General features: G+C 42.2%; 1 protein-coding gene across 8 annotated transcripts in view; it reads right to left on the reverse strand.

Annotated features, from left to right (window-relative positions):
* The window catches only part of CIT (citron rho-interacting serine/threonine kinase), a 173,994-nt gene that overhangs the window by 116,644 nt on the left and 36,996 nt on the right, over positions 1 to 20,354 (reverse strand). For all 8 annotated transcript variants that reach the window (XM_032654115.1, XM_032654114.1, XM_032654113.1 and 5 more), the window contains exons 8-9: positions 15,828 to 16,031; positions 14,002 to 14,155 (exon numbers count right to left, since the gene is read on the reverse strand). In XM_032654115.1, the coding sequence (XP_032510006.1) occupies positions 14,002 to 14,155; positions 15,828 to 16,031 (358 nt within the window). The remainder of the gene's footprint in view (positions 1 to 14,001; positions 14,156 to 15,827; positions 16,032 to 20,354) is intronic.

A 20,354-nucleotide genomic window follows, 5' to 3' on the forward strand; every position in this document is an offset into this window, starting at 1 on the left:
AACAAGAGAAGCCACCACAATGAGAAGCCCGCGCACTGCAAGGAAGAGTAGCCCCTGCTCGCCACAACTAGAGAAAGCCCATGCACAGGAATGAAGACCCAACGTGGCCAAAAATAAATAAATAAATAAATTAAAAAAAAAAAAAAAAGCAAATACATGTATTTGTACATGCTAGATGGAGCACAAGGTAAAAGAATAAAGATATCCATAGCTAACTCATACACAATGCTCATAAAAAGCAATGATGAAACAGTCACTCATTCATCAAAAAATTATAATGGAGGAACTATGATTTTTCAGTCATGGTTCCAGGTGCTTGAAATGTGTCTATGAAGAAAACAGAAAAAATGTTCCTACCTGTTCTCTACCATCGATCATTTTGAACCTAAGTGCCAATGGCTAAATGAGCATTCAAGTGACAGGGTAAAATAAATATCTTTTTAACATTCAGAGATTCAAGAGATTTATCAACCACAGACTAAGTTGAAAGAATTATTAGAATATATATTCAGATGAATAAAAACGTAAAACCCCCCCCCCACCAAAAAAGCAAACCCCAGACGTCATAATTTCACCCACAGTTACTGCAGCAGATATCCCTAACTTAGGGTTTCTCAACTGTGGCACCACCGACATCCAGATTACAGAATGCTTTGTTGTAGAGGGCTGCCATGTGTATGGTAGGGTGTTTAGCAGCGTCCCTGACCTCTACCCACTAGATATACCAATGCCACTGCAAGTCATGGCAACCAAAAATGCCTCCAGACACTGCCAAATTGCCTCCAGTTAAGAACCACTGCTCTAACAGATAAGGACTTTTTAAAAACCATGACCATAATACCTTCATCACACCCCAAAAATTAACAGTAACTCCTTAACATTATCTAATACCATGTTTTTGTTCAACTTTCTCCAGTTGTCCCCATAACACCTCTTTACACTTGATTTGTCTGACTCAGAATCCAACCAAGGTTCATACACTGATTTAGTTGGTATGTCTCAATCTATAATCACTGACTTTTTTTTTAATAGTATTTATTGGTTTAAGAAACTGGATCACAATGTCCCTGTAGAATTTCCCACATTCTGGACTTGGTTGATTGTATCCTTGTGACATCATTTAACACATTTCTCTGTCCCCCATGTTTCCTGGAAACTGGCAGTTAAAGCCAGGGCCATCGGTACACTCATATTCAACTTCTCTTGATGAGAATACTCCCCAGGATGTGTTGCCTACTTAGTAGTCCATGACATTAGAGGGCACACATGTCTGCTTGTCTTTCTTTGTGTGATGTTAAGAATGATCCATGGGGTCCAGTGAGATCAGCCTGGTCGCTCCCCCATGAGGCTCCCTCCCATCTTTCACTACATATCTCAGCAACCATGGATGATCACTGCCTAGAATCATTATTTTATTGAGGGCTGAAAAATGGTGGTTTTCTAATTTCGTCATCCTTTCTACGTCTATTAGCACATTAACAACTTGGTTACCCTGGAATATAGTTCAAATATGAAGGTGGGATAAATGCTTGGTCCTTTCCCTATACTTAGCAACATTCAGAGTACTGAGGTGGGTGGGGCCTTAGCAACCGCCAGAAGCGACCAATGAGACTTCTTTTTTCAGTTGCCACTATGAACGAGTGAATTTTCATATATGTCATGGCTTTCAAGCCACTGCAGTCTTTATGATGCTTATGTTGTCCCATCTTTGGCCAGGAGAAGCCCCTCTACTAGACACTCTTCTCATAAAAGTCAACTCAGATTCCATTTTAGCTTTGGGGGCTACTTTCCAGTTTACAGGGACGGGAAAAACACCACCCACCACCATCAGCCCCTAAGGAAGAAGCAAAGAGACAAATGTGAGGATATTCTATAAGACTACGACCTGGCTTCTTTGTCAAGTCAATGGCGTGGGGAAAAAAATTATATATATATATATATATATATATACAGAATTTTTTAATTTAAAAAAATGTAAAAATGGAAGCCTATCTCCACAGCTAACTATACTCCAAGTTATGAGTGCCTTTAAATCCACCTGCTGGAGGGTTGGCAAGATGTGGAGCAACTGGATTTCTCCCACACTGTCGGCGGGAATGTAAAATGACACAACCACTTAGGAAAGTTTGGCAGTTTCTTAAAAAGTGAAGCATACACCTACCATATGATCTGGCCATTCTAATCCTAGAGACTTACCCAAGAGACATGAATGCACATGTCCACAGACTTGCTCATAGAAGCTACATTTCAAAGAAACAACTCAAATGTCTATCAGCAGATGAATGGATAAACAAAATGTGGTATATCCATACAATGAACTATGACACATGCTATAACATGGATGAATCTCAGAACAATGATGCTGAACGAAAGAAACCAGGCTAAATAAGAACATATTCTATGACTCAACTTATATAACGTTTAGAAAATACAAACTAAACTACAGGGAAAGGGAATTCCCTGGTGGTCCAGTGGTTAGGACTCTGTGCTTTCACTCCATGCTTTCCCCAAATGAGGGACCAGGTTCGATCCCTGGTTGGGGAACTAAGGTCCCGCAAGCCATGCAACGCAGCCAAAAAAATTTAAAAATTAAAAAAAATAAAGTACAGTGAGAGAAGGCACAGTCATTGCCTGAGGTGACAGTGGGGGGAGGGTGGTAGGGAAGGGTTACAAAGGGGCACAAAGAAACTTTAGGCGGTGATGGTTGTTCATTATCCTGAGTGTGGTGATTTTTTCACAGGTATATACATATGTCAAAACTTAAACTGTGCACCTGAAATACATGTGCTTATTGTCGACCTATTATTTCTCAATAAAGCTGCTTCCAACCATTGGGACGGGAGAATATTTTGTCCCCAATCGTTTCCTGGTCTAAGGAGCTGCCACTCAGGCTCCTTCACCCCATGAATGAACACATCTAGTCTCACCCCTTGACTCACTCCTCACCTAGGGAAGGAGGAACTCATCTGACTCAGCAGAGCTGGGCATTTATCGGGCTGTTGTACCGGACACAGGGTTACCGTGCCTCAAAAGCAAGAAGCGGGCTCAATGCTTCCTAGGTTACTGCCTACACCCAGGCCCGGTGGGCACTCAGCCAACGGACGGCTCTTGTCCTCCTTACCCACCAGGCGCACTGGGGCAAGGCCTCCCTGTCCCTGAGAGAAGGCCCACCATGCTCCTCTGGTAGGGCGTAAATTTACCGGAGACCCTCATCAAAGGCTTTTGAGCGCCCCCCTTGCCAAGAGTAAAGTGGCTATTTTGGTCCCTGCGTGGCTATCGGTTCTTTGTGTGTGTCCTTTGTTAGTCAGAATTTTGAAGGCTAGGAACAGTGGGTCTTGGTCCCCAAACTGCTGATGCTGTGGTTGAATGTTATCCTTTTCTTTCCATCCCCAGGGACCAACAGAGTCGGGCACTCTTTTCTAAAGTGAAGACACTGAAATTTGTTCCCAAACCCTCAGTGGTCATGAGCCACCTGGACCTCCCACTGGTCGTCGTCCAGCTCTGATCTCTCCTGACTCCTGCCAGCCTCCCTCTTTAGTTCTGTCCGAACTCTGCCCTCGGAAAATGAGCGTAAATGCAATCGCCGCACTTCACAGAATTGACTGGAAAGCTGGCTGTCGAATAGAGTCCCAGATGTTTAATATAATGTTGAATCTTTAGCCAAATCATTTCCATGTTTCCTGGAAAACCTTCCAAGCAAGTGAGAATTGAAGGGTTGAGGACTCCAATTTATGGGCTCTCTAACAAACCTATTCCCCATTTCCCATCTTCTCCCAGGAAAGGCATGAATTTGCAACATTTAGAAATGATTTTCTGAAGTGGGATTTCGCACTGCAGCACTGGCTTACACTAAGAGGCGCCATAAGACGCGGTCATAGGGAAATCCCCAGGGCACGTATTAGAGGGGTGCACTCCACCACGTCACAAGGGGTCTCATTTTGGGGAACCCCATGTTGAAATTCCTCAGGGCTCAGTACCAGAAAATTGAGTCTTTTCTGAGCACACCATTCTGGATTCTTTTCTCATGGGACTGAAGGTCTTACAACTGTTCGTATTCTCCTTTTTGCTTTGGCCACTAGGAGGCTGAGGATCCCAAATCCGTCCCCGTCTACCAATGTAACAGGAGTTTGTTTGTTTTTACCTTTAACCCTGACTCTATTTCCTTACCCTGACACTCCCTTCACCCAGATTTCTCCATTTATTTATTTCTCTCATTTTAGTATTGCAATTATCTCTAAAGTAAGCCATCTCAAGTTATCTTGGAATAAAGGGGAATATTACATATTTTTAACCTCTCTGGAGGTAGCTTCTAAATTCAAACTAGAGGGGGAGATTCTAGAATCCTAATCCATATGCATTTAGCTTTCTTTTTTTTTTTGGCCCCAATGTGTGGCTTGCAGGATCTTAGTTCCCTGACCAGGGATTGAACCCGGAGCCCCAGCAATGAAAGTGCCAAGTCCTAACCGCTGGACCACCAGGAAATTCCCTGCTTTTAGCTCTTTTTAGCCTATTTTCTCTTATCAATAACTTACTCTATAAAATATAAAAAAATTAAAAAGCAGAACAATCCCCAAGAGACATACAAATATCTCCCTGTATATCTCTTAGCCTGTAAGAGCTACTGACCACGTCCCCATTATTCCTTTTTTATGTTTTAGCAGGTGGTGCCCACATGCTCCTGGTCCAGTAAACTGAGTTTCTGCCATCACTATACCATCCCTTTACCCTTCTACCCTCCTCTCCCTCATGCTGATCCCCCAAACACCCCCCAGTTCCCCTTCCTCATTTCCTCCAGCCCCTGAAGTGACTGGGTGGGTGTTGCACAGAGAGATACATTTAAAGGCCAACCCAGGTTAACAGAGAAGTACATCTGCTGTCCTCCTCCAACTAGCTTGGAAATCAAAACACGGCCAGAATCCAACTAGCTTAGAAATCAAAACATGGCAGGTGTGCAACTGCTAGAAACCCCAAAACAAGCAGACCTTTAAAAGGCTCGAAACCAAAACACACACACACACACACACACACACACAATGTACAAGTCACTGAGATAATGCTATTCTAAAAGCAGAACACCAAAAGAAATAAATGAAATATGCATGTCAAAACCATAAGGGGTTTTCATTTGAGAAGAGAGAACCACCCATCAGAACTCAATGTCAGGATGACCAATTCAAAGCATAAACATGGTGGGATTGTACAAAGACTTCTCCTTCATTTATTTCAATGAGGCAGGAAAACAGCCTGACAATAAAAACTCCTGAATTCTTAGGAGGCAGTATAACAATGCAGTTGAGTACAGACTATACTGGTGTTTATATTAGCACACAGAATGTCTTGGAAAGTTACACAAGAAATTGACAATAATGGTTCACTTTAGGGAGAGGCACTGGGCATGCGGTGGGAAGGAGACAATTTTTCACTATTTAACCTTCTGTGTTGCTTGAATTTTTTTTTTTTTTTTATCATGGACTGTACTGCTTTTTCAAATAAATTTTTAAAAAGCAAAGTAAACTTGGGAATTCCCTAGCGGTCCAGTTGTTAGGACGTTCTCACTGCCAAGGGCCTGGGTTCAATCCCTGGTCAGGGAACTAAGATCCCACTAGCTGCACGGCACGGCCCAAAAAAAAGCAAAGTGAATTTGGAGTCAGGGAGACCTGAGTTAGACTCCTACCACTGCCAACTACTGGTTCAACTACTGGCCCTTTGCCAGTGGCTTCATCTCTTTAGGCCTCAGTATCCTCATCTGTACTGTGGGCCCAAATATAGTGTCTGCCTCATAGAGGTTTTAGGAGGAGTAAATAGGACAATAATATGCATAGTGTGCTTTGCAGGGCCCCTAGGCACATAGTAGGTACTCAGTAAAGGGCACAGCAATATAATACACACCTAAAAAGTGATAATGAAGGAAATGTAATCCATCATTAATTGAAAATAAATATGGTTATACCGATTACCTTGTAATAACCTATGATAGAACATAATCTGCAAAAATACTGAATCACTATGCTGTACACCTGAAACCAACACAACATTGCAAACCAAAATATACTTCAATTAAAAAGAAAAAAAGTAAATATGGGACAAGAGTAATGGTGGGGGCAGGGGGTAGAAGGCATACAAATGCCTTTTATACAACCAACTATTTGCTATCAGCAGGAGGAGATTAAGTTAAACCACCATCTCGAAAGATATGAAGGATGTACAGTCCGTCTGAAAGAAAAGCTTTAAATTCATCAAAAGCAGAGCCTAAAATCCAGCATTTCCAAGCAGTTCCACCCACCCGGGGAAGTCCTTAGCCAAAAAGCGGTCTCCCCTTACCCTGAGCCCAGTGGAAAAAATAAGGAGAACCCAGCCAAGATGCGCCAAGAAACTCTAAGGCTGACAGATCTCATTTTCTCCTTTTGCAGGGCTTCACAAATGCTACACACAGAAATTTTACTCCTAGGGATCTTACTGAAGTACAGCTTCTGACTCAGCAGGTCTGGGGTGGAGGGGAGCCTGAGTCTCTGCATCTCTAACAAGCTCCCAGGTGATATCGGTGATGCTGATGCCACTGGTCCATGGACCACACTCAGTGAAGCAGGGTCCCCCTGACCCCAGACTACAGTTCCACTGCTGGTTAGCAATGGCAGTCTTGAGTGAGTCTGATTACTGTGATATTCTCTCTCCTGGTAACTATCTGACCAATTCTTCTAAAACAATGGTTCTCAACTAGGAGCGGCTGTACCACCGAAGGGACACTGGTAAATTTTGGGTTGCCACAGGGGGCAGAGTGCTACTGGCATCTGTGGGTGCTGCTAAACATCCTACAATTCACAGGACAGTCCCTGAACAAATAATTACCTGGTCCTCAATGTCAACAGTGTCGAGGTTGAGAAACTACATAACCTAGAATAAACAGAAAACATGAATCAAGTCCTCTCAATTCACCTTGAGACTATAAATCACAATTTTAGAAGTGAGGACTTCCCTGTGGCGCAGTGGTTAAGTGTCCACCAGCCAATGCAGGGGACACGAGTTTGAGCCCTGGTCCGGGAAGATCCCACATGCCACAGAGCAACAAAGCCCGTGCACCACATCTACTGAGCCTGCGCTCTAGAGCCCATGCGCAACAACTACTGAGCCTGCATGCCACAACTACTGAAGCCCACGTGCCTAGAGCCTGTGCTCCACGAGAAGCCACCGCAATGAGAAGCACGTGCACCACAACAAAGAGTAGTCCCCACTCGCAGCAACTAGAGGAAGCCCGTGCGCAGCAACGAAGACCCAGTGCAGCCAAAAATAAATAAATAAAATAGAAAGAAAGAAAGAAAGAAAACAGCTTTATAAAAAAAAATTTTAGAAGTGAGTCATCGATCCAACGTGGTCCTTTCCCAGGCTAGATCTGAGGCATGGGGAGGGTAATAGGTTAGCAGAAAGAAGGGGATGCTGTATATGGGGAAGGGGTCACTGGGTCACAGTCTACATTTTGTTTAAGATCAAGCATATGTGGTTCAGTAAGCCAGTGGGTGACCTACTAAGCATTCAACTTTCTACTTTTTTGGTTTTTTGGCCACACCACACAGCTTGCAGGATCTTAGTTCCCCAACCAGTGATTGAACCTGGGCCCACAGCAGTGAAAGTGCAGAGTCCTAACCACTGGACCACCAGGGAATTCCCAAAATTCCTACCATTATGTGGTATGGCAATTTAAACAGGACTACAGCTCTATTTAAGCAAGGGACCTATAACTTAGACTGTAAGTTCCCTGAAAGCAGGGGTGTATCCAAAGTTATTCATCAATAGAGCTACAGCACCTAACACAGCACATAGCACTTAGCACTTAGCATGTAGCACTCAGATATCATGAAGAATCTTGTAGATTCAAAATTGCTACAAATTCCAAATGTGCTTGAACAGACACAGAGACTAAAGAGCGGTTTATTATTTGTCATCAACACAAACATGATTAATAACAATTATTTACGCTAAGGCATGCATGGTATTGCTCTAAGAGCACGGGCTCTATCTAGAACCACCCAGACCTCAACCCAAATCTAGACCCTCTCTCTCACTTGATGTATGACCTGGGACAAGTTACCACAGTGTACATATCTGTAGAATGGGTACAATAATTCTTACCTCTGAATTGTTTTGAAGTAACATAGCATAATATACTTAAATACTTGGTGGTTGTCACCGAACAGTTGCTACTTAACCTATCAGACTGAAGGACTGAAATAAAACACCCAGTGAGTCTCACGGTGCTGATTTCCACACGCAACAATAAGTGAGAATTTCACCCGAGGCTAGGAAGCCATAGAATCCCTTTCCTTTAAACCAAAGGCCATCATCCCTCAGGTTTATAGAGCGATCACAGGGTTGTGCATCTGCGGTTTCACTACAGCCATTCGGGGGCCAGGTAGTGAATAATGATCAACGACAAAGGAACCTCTTCAGCAGGGGAAAATCTCAAGGCAGATCAGCACACGACCACCACTGAGTCACTACCGGATGGAAATGAAACGTACTCTCTGTAACAAACGCTAAGGACCTGGAAACTCAAGAGTGATTTTGCAAGAACTGTGCCTTTCTGAGAACAGTGAAAGGAAGATGATTCAAGAGAAGAAGGCCGAGTCATAAGCAACAGACAAAACAAGTTCTCTAGAGCATTAGCCATAGATGCTCTAGGAAACAATCTACAATCAACACTCTCATTAAGCGTTTCTCACTGTCAAGACTTAGCTGGTTTGGATGAAAGGTGCAAGCGTGCTGGTTCCGTTGACGTCACTATGCCTTTGGGGGAAGACATTTAAAAAGATGTGAGTAGAAGGGCACACCTGACAGTAAAACTCTCCCATTGACACGAACAGGTGCATGATGCCAGGAAAGGTAGGCATAACCCCAAAGGCACAAAAGAGGGGGTCTGATTGGCTTCAACTTTCCAGAAGCCCAGAAAATCAGGCGGGGGGTACAATCAGACTCCTGCCCAACATCTGAAACATCGCTGGAATTGCACAGCTCGGGGCAGCTAGTATACTTAAGAGGCCCCCTACTAAAACTTGGAAAGCAGCCTTGAAATAATAGTAATAAGCAGCTAAAAACTCAACTTTACATCTGATCACATGAGGCTGGGAATGAAACATCAGGGTAATAGGTGCACGGTAACCCATGAGAGTGGCAGTAACTCATCAGAGAGCTCTTGACTTGTTGGGAGAATAAACACTCCTGAACTAGGTCAGATTCCTAATTCAGGCGGTGTTGCCCACAGCAACTCCAAGTGGCCGGACCCAAGAAGGTGCAGATGCCCCATCTGACCTCAGGGGTCAAAGCCAAGGCATGTCCTAGTTTCTCCCAGTAGCCACTCCCAATTCTGTCACTCATGAACTTGCCCAGACCCTTCTTAAATTGCATTTATATATCCTGCCAGGCCCACCTCTTGAGATAATGAGTTTTAGAAGACTATTACCTGTTGTGTTAAGCACTACTTCCTTTCATTGGTTACAACAAGAAAAAGAAGAATTAGCGGTGAAATAGCAGAAAGGCTAATGTTGCTTTCATCAAGGGACAATCTCGTGTGTGGAAATATGCAACAGCCTGGAACCACAAGGCATCTGAGCAGCAACTAGGAACTCGGGAAACCTAATGACTTCAAGTGCTTTGGTTGATGAGAGTCACTCAATGTGTGTGAGAGAAACAGGACTAAACAAAGGCATAATTTCTGTTAAGAGTTACCTAGTAGAAAATAGCTCAAATGGCATGGAGTCCAGCAATGTTTTCAATCACAAACCCTGAGTTGATTGCAAATACACAAGGATCAGAGGTTGGTGGAAAGCAGTAAAATCTGCTAGGAGACACTGAAAATGAATACCATAGCACTCTGTGCAGTCAGGGATGCCATGGAACCTCCAGGAAAAGGCCCTACCAATCCTCAGTGGGCATGGAGCTCCCACCCACTGGCTGAGCCACACTAAGCATCTCAGCCATGATAAGTCATATCTACTGCATACATTCTAATTGCAATATGGTACCCTGGGTTGATTCCTGGAACAGAAAAGGGACATGTGTGGGGAAACTGGAATGAAGTCGAAGTTTAATTAATAGTTATATACTAATGCTAATCCTATTTTGACAAATGTGGTATTGTTATGTAGGATGCTAACATTAAGAGAAACTGGGAGAAGCGTATGTGGGAACTCTCTGTACTATCTTTGCAACTTTTCTATAAATTTGATATTATTCCAAAGTAAAACGTTTACTTAAACTGCAAGAAATTGGGAGTTCCCTGATGGTCCAGTGGTTAGGACTCAGCGCTTTCACTACTGGGGGCCTGGGTTCAACCTCTGGTCAGGGAACTAAGATCCTGCAAGCTGCACAATGCGGCCAAGAAGTAAAAATTAAAATAATCAATTAATTCATCTTAGAAAGAGAATAAATTACAAGAAATTTTCTTTAAGGCAAACATATTTCATGACTCTTCTGAACCACTATATTAGGACTTATATTTTAAAAACCGTCAAGAGGGACTTCCCTGGTGGTGCAGTGGTTAAGAAGCCACCTGCCAATGCAGGGGACATGGGTTTGAGCCCTGGTCCGGGAAGATCCCACATGCTGCGGAGCAACTAAGCCCATGTGCCACAACTACTGAGCCTGCACTCTAGAGCCCATGAGCCACAACTACTGAGCCCACATGCCACAACTACTGAAGCCCACGCACCTAGAACCTGTGCTCCGCAACAAGAGAAGACACCACAACGAGAAGCCTGCCCACCGCAACGAAGAGTAGCCCCCGCTCGCCACAACTAGAGAAAGCCCGTGCGCAGCAACGAAGACCCAACACAGCCAAAAGTAAATAAATAAAATAAATTTATAAAAAAAAAAACACCAAGAGTTTCTGTTAGAGTTTTAGAATCAGGATTCAAGGCAAAAGACATGAAAAGACATTTTTCTAAAGAAGACATACAAATGACCAACAGGTATATGAAAAGGTGGTCAACATCCCTAATCATCAGGGAAATGCAAATCAGAACCACAATGAGATATCACTTCATACCTGTTAGGATAGCTATCGTCAAAAAGTAAGAGATAAGGGGCTTCCCTGGTGGTGCAGTGGTTGAGAGTCCGCCTGCCGATGCAGGGGACACGGGTTCGTGCCCCGGTCCAGGAAGATCCCACATGCCGCAGAGCGGCTAGGCCCGTGAGCCATGGCCACTGAGCCTGCGCGTCCGGAGCCTGTGCTCCGCAACGGGAGAGGCCACAACAGTGAGAGGCCCGCGTACCACAAAAAAAAAAAAAAGATAAGAGATAATCACTATTGGCAAGGATGTAGAGAAAAGGGACTCCTTGTGCACTGTTGGTAGTAATATAAATTGGTGCAGCCACTATGGAAACAGTATAGACGTTGCTCAGAAAACTAAAAATAGAGCTATCATGTGATCCAGGAACCCGTCTTCTGCGTATACACCCAAAGAAAATGAAATCAGTACTTCAAAGAGCTATCTGTGCTCTCACGTTCATGACAGCATTATTCACAGTAGCCAAGATATGGAAACAACCTAAGTGTCCATCAGTGGACGAATGGATTATTTACATATGTGTGATGGAATATTACTCAGCCTTAAAAAAAAAAAGGGAAATCCTGCCATTTGCAACAATATGGATGAACCTGGAGGTCATGGTGCAAAGGGCAATATGACAGGCACGGAAAGAAAAAAAACTACATGATCTCACTCATATGTGGAATCTAAAAAAGTCGAATACATAGAAGCACAGAGTAGAAAGATGGTTACTAGGGGTGGGGAGGTGGGGGAAATGGGGAGATTCTGGTCAAAGAGTACAAAGTTGGAGTGATGTAGGATGAACAAGTCCTAGAGATCTAATGTACAGTGTGATGACTGCACTTAATAATACTGTAGTGAATACTGAAAATTTGTTAAGAGAGCAGATTTCAGGTGCTCTCTCATAAAAGAAAGAAAGAAAGAAAAAATAAAGGGAGGGAGGGAAAGAGAGAGAGAAAAGGAGGGAGGGAGGGAGGAAACTGTTAATTAGCTTCACTGTAGCAATCAATCATTCCACCATTATGTATGTGTATCAAATCACTATGTTGTAGACCTTAAATATATACAATTTTCATTTTAAAAAATAAGTTTAAAAAAAGAATCTGGATGAGAATTCCCTCATATGAACTGGGTGTGGGAGGGGGAGAAACACGTGTTAAAGGTAAGGAAAAACTAAGTGGATATTTATCAGGATACGGAAACATTAAGCAGGACCACAGGAGACATGGTGAGTCAAGTGTGGAGGCAACAAGTGTGAAGATGACCAAGACGGCAGTGACTCATCCCAGAGTCATCTCATCCCAGTGATAACCACGACCTTCCACAAGATGGGCCTCATGATGGACAGCAGGGGCCACGCTCTGTGCCAACACATATCCTCCCTGGGCACTATGTATTATAATTTACAGAACAGTACTTACCCTCGTAAGCCCAACAAGCCTAAAACCAATACACAGCCTGAGAGGAAAAGACTAGAACGAAATCTGAGAATTCTGACATGATACCAGAAACATCATCAAGGTTTACCAAAATACAGAATAAAGTTACCTGTGTAATTAATCACCGTTCACTGACTTACTAGAGTGAAGATACATTATTAGACACCATCGGCAAGGGCAGGCATAAAGAAATGAACTTTCTTATTCAAGAAGATTACAGAGATAAGGTTAGGCCAGAAAAGATTAAGTATCTGAGCAGCATCAAAAAGAAACTGTTTCAAATCTTTCCAAAAGCAAAAAAGGAAGACCACACTGAAAACATATTGCTGTGGGAATTTCGGAATTCCCTGACGGTCTGTGGTCCTGTAGGACTCGGTGCTTTCCCTGCTGAGGGTGCAGGTTCAATCCCTGGTCAGGATATAACGAATATCCCACAAGCCACTCGGCGCAGCCAGAAAAAAACAAAAAACATATTGCTGGTTAAAAGCTCTGAACCTTGGAGATCTGGGGGTTGGTGCCTAAAGATTTGAAAAATATAGTGATGTCGCTCACGGAAGAAAAAAAAATGCCAAGAGCAATTTATGGAAATACAGCCTACTTAAATATTTTGGCAGGGGGTCAGAGAAACCATCAAAATGGACAATACTGCCTGTTAACCCAACTCATACATTCCAGCTGAAGGTACAAGAGGTTATAATTACAATGCAGCTCCAACTACAAGCCTGGTTTTGACACCTAGAAATGGATTCCATTTCCCTATCAGGAGGGAAATCACTAAAAATCAAACACTCAACCAGGCCAACTGCTTTCCTACAGACCCTAATCTACGCTAATCGCTGGGTCAGGTCATTAGATCACATTCAATCAACAACACATCCAAGAATAAAAAGGTTGGAAAAAAACCACCAATTTGTAAAACACCAAGCATTTTGCATTTGTTGATAATAAATCAGGTCTTTGTTTTTAATGAATTTAGTTTGCACTAATTGATAACAAAGCGATGTATGAATGAATCCACTGTGCATGTACATTATAGGTTTTACATGCTTGTGAGCAAAGACAAATATTTTAGAGGGAAACAAACGAACACAGCAAGGCATTCATGGCTTTAGGGCAGGCTTGGCCGTTAGCAGAGCAACCCTGGCACTTTGCCTAATCTGAGTCTTTTTCCTATTCTTGTGAACGAAATAGTTAGGTCCACTCTTCTTCTGGGAAGAAATTCTGTCAAACCAAGTGACAACCTTCACTCTCTATCAATCTGTACCTCTAACGTACTGAGGGGTAATAATCCAAAGGCCACATAAACACAGAGTTTGATTAAGTGACCCAGTTCTGTGTCAACAATGTTAAAGAAGACTTATTACTAAAGACAGCTACATCATTACCCTTTTCTACTCCTATAAGTAATTAAAACCCTTACTTATATAATTTATACCAGCTTCTGTGGGCCAGAGTAATTTCAGATCATTCTTAAGCGTTTCTTAATCCTAACACTGGAATTGAAGGAACACGACTCTACTTACAGTTTCGAATGTCACTCCAGTCGATTTTAGAGAAGAAAGGATGACAGCAAAGGCCTTCAAACTTCAGTCTCTCTTTCTGGCCACACAACAAACTTTGGATCAGATCAAGTAATTCACTGCTAACTTTGGGATCATCTGGAAACTTCAAAAACCGCTATTTCAAAAAAAAATAATAATTATTATTCCCTTAGCAAATTCAGCTTCTCATGTCTCCAAGTTAAAAAAGTAATTCTCGTATATGCAAGTTTCTTTCTTTTTTTTTTTTAAGAAGGAAGTTTTATGCCCTCTTAACTTGGGACCAAAGGCATGTTCCCAAAATAAACAGCCTATTCATATCAATAGGCCTAGCTCCCTTGCAAGGAATACCCTTCATAACTTGATCTCTGTACCTACCCTCTCCCATCTCATCTAGCTACACTCCCCACCTCGCTGTTTGCCAACCAACAATAATGAGCTATTTAAAGCTGTCTGAACAAATCACTCTGTCCTCTCTGCCCAGAAGGCCCTCCCCAACCTCAGCCCCTCTTCCCTGCCTACCTCCCGGCCTCCCTCTCCCACCCTATCACTCACTCCCTCCTGCGTGCTCCCCGTGTTCTGCTTTTGCACATACACGGTGTATTTTGATTTGTGTGATGATGGAGAAAGAAGGCCGAGAGGGCCTTTCTCCTTCTTGCCCAGAACTGCAAACCTGGTACCTAACAACTAACAGTGCCTAGTGCACTTCACTCGTTACTGAATGAATGGATGGAAATGAAGGAAACAAATGAGCCCCAAGCATCATCTCAGGGGAAACTTTAACTCAGGAGTAGACTCAGGAATGACAAATAATGTATGTATGTATTAAGCACACAAAAAGTGTACTATACATAGAAAAATATGCATTAAGCATCCCAGGAAGAAATTGGATGATATATAAAAACCTGTGAAATACATTCTTCTTCCTTTTGGTTGAAACTAAAACATAGATATTCATCATATCCTTAAGAAATGGGCTTACGGGCTCCCCCGGTGGCACAGTGGTTGAGAGTCCGCCTGCCGATGCAGGGGACACGGGTTCGTGCCCCGGTCCGGGAAGATCCCACATGCCGCGGAGCGGCTGGGCTCGTGAGCCATGGCCGCTGAGCCTGCGCGTCCGGAGCCTGTGCTCCGCAACGGGAGGGGCCACAACAGTGAGAGGCCCGCATACCCCAAAAAAAAAAAAAAAAAAAAAAAAAAGAAATGGGCTTACTATAGTGACAAATACAGTTATTAGAAAACAGGTTTAATTCTACTTTATGTATCTATTACTGTATTTCTAATCCATGTCTTTGACTTTTACTACCATGTTTGACAGCCAGCAGTACTAAGCAGTATTGCATATAAGAACATGGATTTCAAAGCCAGACTGCCTGTGCTATTTTGGGCAAGTTACTTAACCACTCTGTGCTTTGGCTTCCTCATCTGTAAAATGAAAATAATAATATCATCTACCTCACAGGATTGTTTGAGGATTAGCCAAGTTAATGAACTATATTTCACAAATTTTAAGACTCCCATTTTATTCACATTTGACAACACTGAAATCAATGAAATATCCTAGATTAATGGGCAGCAGTTTTTCTTTTTTAATGGTACATAAAATGATGGCATAAGCTTATAATTACTGGCAGCTGAGAGTCAATATAATACAATTAATAAAGCATTTAGAACCGCTTTTGGCGTAAAATGCTATATAAAGTAGTAGCTGTTATTATCCAGAACTGCTGGTTTACATTATAAACTTTCATTCGCACAATTTTAAACGACATTTCTCAATATTACTTCAAAATCTAATAATGGCTCTTTACCTGGAAATTCATGATGTTGTTGAAGGTTCTGGCTGAGGTTCCCTCAGTGAATGGGGACCTTCCATAAACCATCTCATACGCAATAACTCCCACTGACCACCAATCACAGTCTAGGCCATAGGCACCTTTTCCATCCCCATTCATGACGGTCAACACTTCAGGGGCCATGTAATCTGGGGTCCCAACTGGGAGTTTGGCATTCACCTGGAAACCCATAAATAAAATGAACACAGCAAATTTTCAATTATCCTCAAATGGATTACCAACAGACATAAGCTGATTTGCCACTGATTACTATTCTCCCAGGCACTTGAACTTTCTGTCAAGTGGCACAGCACCAGGAAAAGCAAATGATTCACTAACTTAAAAAAAAAAAAAAAAACACATAATATAATCCAAAGGCAAAGGGCCCAGGGTTGTTGATGATACATACATTTAGTTACACAAATGAGAATTGGGTATATACCTACAAAGGAAGATGTCGTTCCTGATACATCTTACTGATATGACAGAACTTCTCTTACGTATGAAAACAGTAAAACGATAACAACATGTAAAGATGAATCTAAAAGATCTACTCATTATTGAAAAACTGGCAGCTAGCTGGCAACACAATACTGCAAGCATGTGTTGTATCTCAAGTTTAAATATTTGGAGCCAACATTCCTATTCGGCCCACCCGCAGGGCAAGACATGATAAATAATTTCTACCAGAGGTCAAATGTTAATGAGTTCATTTTCCTCACCCCGAAATCCCATTTCTGTGGTTCCCTCCCCACTGTTCAGAGACACAGAGCCCTCCAATCCTATGGTACCGAAGCACCTGACCTTGACAAAGAAATATCATGACAATGTACGAGGTCTTTTTATAAAGCTAATATATTCCATTTAAAGAACTGTCCTTATTTCTGAGAATTTGTCCTTCTGACTGGTTTAGTGTTTAAACATACTTTGTTTCTTGAAATGATGCAGATGAAAAGGGTATGTTTTCTGCCCCTCACCCCCACTCCTTCCTAGGCAACCTAGTAAGCTGGCAAACTTTTGGTCTTCAAAATTGTCTTGAAGTTTTATTGAATCATGAAATTTGAAGTCTAAGGATCACCTCTCTAACCTTATTCCCCATCAAAACAGAGAGGGCCTGTTTTGGGTTGACCAGTTGTCCAATAACCCTACATCTAAAAAGGCTTCTCTCACAGCACCAGCTACATGGTGCAAAAGAACTCTCTCCCCATTAAAGGGTGTTAATTGCCCCTGAGTGAGCTGAGAGATTTTATAGGTATGGCCACATACCTTTAAGGCTGCGCTTTATATCAAGAAAGTCAATTTGCTTTGCTTTGCTTTGATTTGATTTGAATGGAGATTGAGAGGAAAGTCAATGTTTAGAGAAGATGCTAAGAGGTCTCCTTTCCCCAGTGATGAAGACCCAAGCTCTTCCAGCCCGAAACTTTAATCTGGTCTGTTCCTCTGCCTCAAAGACCCATTGTTATAGGAAACAAAATCATTGTCCCTACTCCCTCTCTTTTCACCCCTTCCCTCAGGCCCATCACAGGCTTTTTTCAAACCCTAAACCCAGAAAGCAGTGCGATACTGTTATTCTTGACACCAGTCAGCCATCACTTTGAGCAATAGGGCTTCCACTGCAAACGCATGCCTGGGCAAGTTAGATGGTCATGCCACCCAAGAAACCCACAGGCCTGTGCTGAGGGACTAAAGTGAGGAGAGAGGAGAAAATATTTGGTCTAAGACAGGACACCTTAAGCTTGAGGAACTGAGTGTAGCTTTGGTCAAGGGGAGGCCTTGATTTTGGGAAGCTTGAGCCAAGACTCCTGTCTTTTAATGTGTGTGTGTTAATGAGCTCAGCACAGAACTGAGATTAAATTACAAGATTTTGGAGGAAAAAAAAAATCCTGAATGCTGACAACTAGAAATAAATATCTTTTTTTTTAATTGGGGTATAGTTGTTTTACAATATCTTTAAAATATCAAAACAAGAGAAGGAAAACTGTTAACATCTTGGTTTGACTAGGTATTGGTAATGCCACTGTATAGTTGATTAAATGCTTACCATTTATGCCTAATTATTTTGCAAAACCATTAATACACAATCCTCAAATATTCATCATTTCTATGTATTAGATTTTATTTTATCATCACACTAGATTGTTTGGGGATATTCAGTTCTCCTGAATATCCTTAGGAGATGGCAGCTCCCAGGGCTTGGTCACTTACTCACAACCAAAGAATTGAAAGGAAGCTGACTGGGTCATGTTTATCAGCACGACCCAGCAAAAGGTATAAACTGTCAATGCCTCATTTTCAAACTAATGGTTAGACTTACCAAAGAGTTGGATGACTCTGCAACTGTTTTTGCCCCATAACAGGTATGTGACTATACACATTTATGTCTAACAATTTTGTAAATTTCCAAAATTAAAAAAAAAATTCCCTAGCTTGCTTTCTGTACTTCTCCTACCACAGTAATTAATATCAATTAACAAAGACTTTTAATGAAAATGAATGGCTCCTAAGTTTCCATTAGTTACTGACCTCCAAGTACATTAAACCTGTTCAACATGTAATCTGACACATCTTGATAAGGATTTTGCAAGATCCTTTCACTATGCTCTGGTGGCAGTTCACAGCCAGCTACTCTAGGTGAGATATTAAAAGTGGGACCGTGTACTAGGAGCGCAGCCTGACTGCAGTATAACCATCTGACAAGGCCCCAGTTTTACTGAACTTTAATTTTCCCTGTATTGACAGGGAAGAAAATATACCAGTTCAGGAGGAGACAACAATAAAATGACTAGGAGACAGAAGAGTCTGTCACATTTTCGAGAGACAGAGGGTTGAAAAGAAAAGAAAGGAGGGAAGGAGGGGATTAACCCAGCAGATTCTTTTACAAGCAGAAAGCAGATGGAGAAGAAGCTAAGAAAACCAGTCTTCCTCCTCCCAATCCCCTTCCTGTAAAAATGCTTATACGTAAAACTGTTTCAAACCTAACTTTACTCCTCTGGCTGCCCAGGGTAAACATACACCTGCAGAAGCAGCCGGAAAAAATATTCTCGCTATGTTGTTCCTCTCATGGAAAAGTAATAAAATCTTTTCACTCCTCCATAAATCTCAAAAAGGGCTATCTCCTATGGGTTTCCAACTGCTAAATGGTAGTGATTATCTCTTAACATGCTATATAATGCTCTTTATTTATAATCTCCTTACAACTGTTTTCACAAGGGCTGAGTGAGACAGACTGGAACTGTTAGCTGTTTGCCATTCTCTGAGATTCTAATAAGGTGAAGTGGGTGACATCTCTGCTCAACACCCAAACTCCCAGGCAGTATGGTCCACCTGGAGGAACATAATGAAAATACTCCCAAGCAACATTCTGGCTAAAAAGCTTAAATATAAAGACAATGGAAGATGGGAAACTCAACAGATCTAAGATTCACAAATATCCAAAATACAATGACCATATGTGGCAGGTGGTAGGGAAAAGGATGAATGGATTTCAGGTAACATACAACAATTTCAGCAAGTGTGAACTATATTTTACATAGTATATTTTGAGTACTAAAAAAAAACTTTTAAAACCTACTTTAGACCTATAAAACATTCTATTTAAAGGAAACACGGTTCACCCACCATCGCTGATCAAAAATACAAAAAAAAGAAAAGTATAATTCTATATCCATACTTGATCTAGATTGCAAATTGTTGATCTTTTATAACAAAAGGGCCTTTGCACTTAAAGCAATGCTAAAATTCCTTCTCATCTGCTTGTCACATTCTGGCCCTACGAGCACAAAGTGCTGGGGAGGCTATCCTCTAAGAGGAGAGGAGCTACAACATTCTCAAGTGTGTAGGACTGAGGGCCATTATCTCCTTGACCATCGAGCGGCAAATAAACCTGAGTGCCTCCGGAGGCTCCCCGCCTGAAGGGAGTGTTGCTACCGCTCGCAGAATTGGAAAGGGCAGTTTGCAGCACTGAAAAATAGACATTTAAAATGAAGAGGAGTCCTGTCTCTCCACCGAGGGCTCTGAAGACAGCGATTCCAGATGCAGAGATAGGACCTTACTCTTTATTCCCATTTCTTTCCCAAGCAGTGACTCTGGATCATAACGGAGTTTTCTCAGTAGGTTTTCTTATCGCAAACACACATTGCCAGCTCGAAGTGATAAGCCTTCTGATGCTTCTCAGTCCACGGCCGAGGTTCTCCACCACGGGTGATTCTGTCCCCCAGGGAACACTGGGCAATGTCTGGAGACATTTTGGTTGCCACAACTGGAGGGGAGGGTGCCTCTGGCATCCGGTGGGTAGAGACCAGGGATGCAGCTAAACATCCTACAATACACAGGACAGCACGACCCCCAACAAAGAATTTGCTAGACCAAAATGTCAGAGGTGCTGACTACATATCTAGGCTTCATTTTATTTCCAGATGCCTGATTTTATTAAGGTCATTAATGCAAGGTATAGGTTTTTGAATCCCAGATGATAAAACTTTGCATGATTTAACTTTTTTTCTG

This window comes from Phocoena sinus, chromosome 14, assembly GCF_008692025.1.
Source record: "Phocoena sinus isolate mPhoSin1 chromosome 14, mPhoSin1.pri, whole genome shotgun sequence".
NCBI lineage: Eukaryota > Metazoa > Chordata > Mammalia > Artiodactyla > Phocoenidae > Phocoena > Phocoena sinus.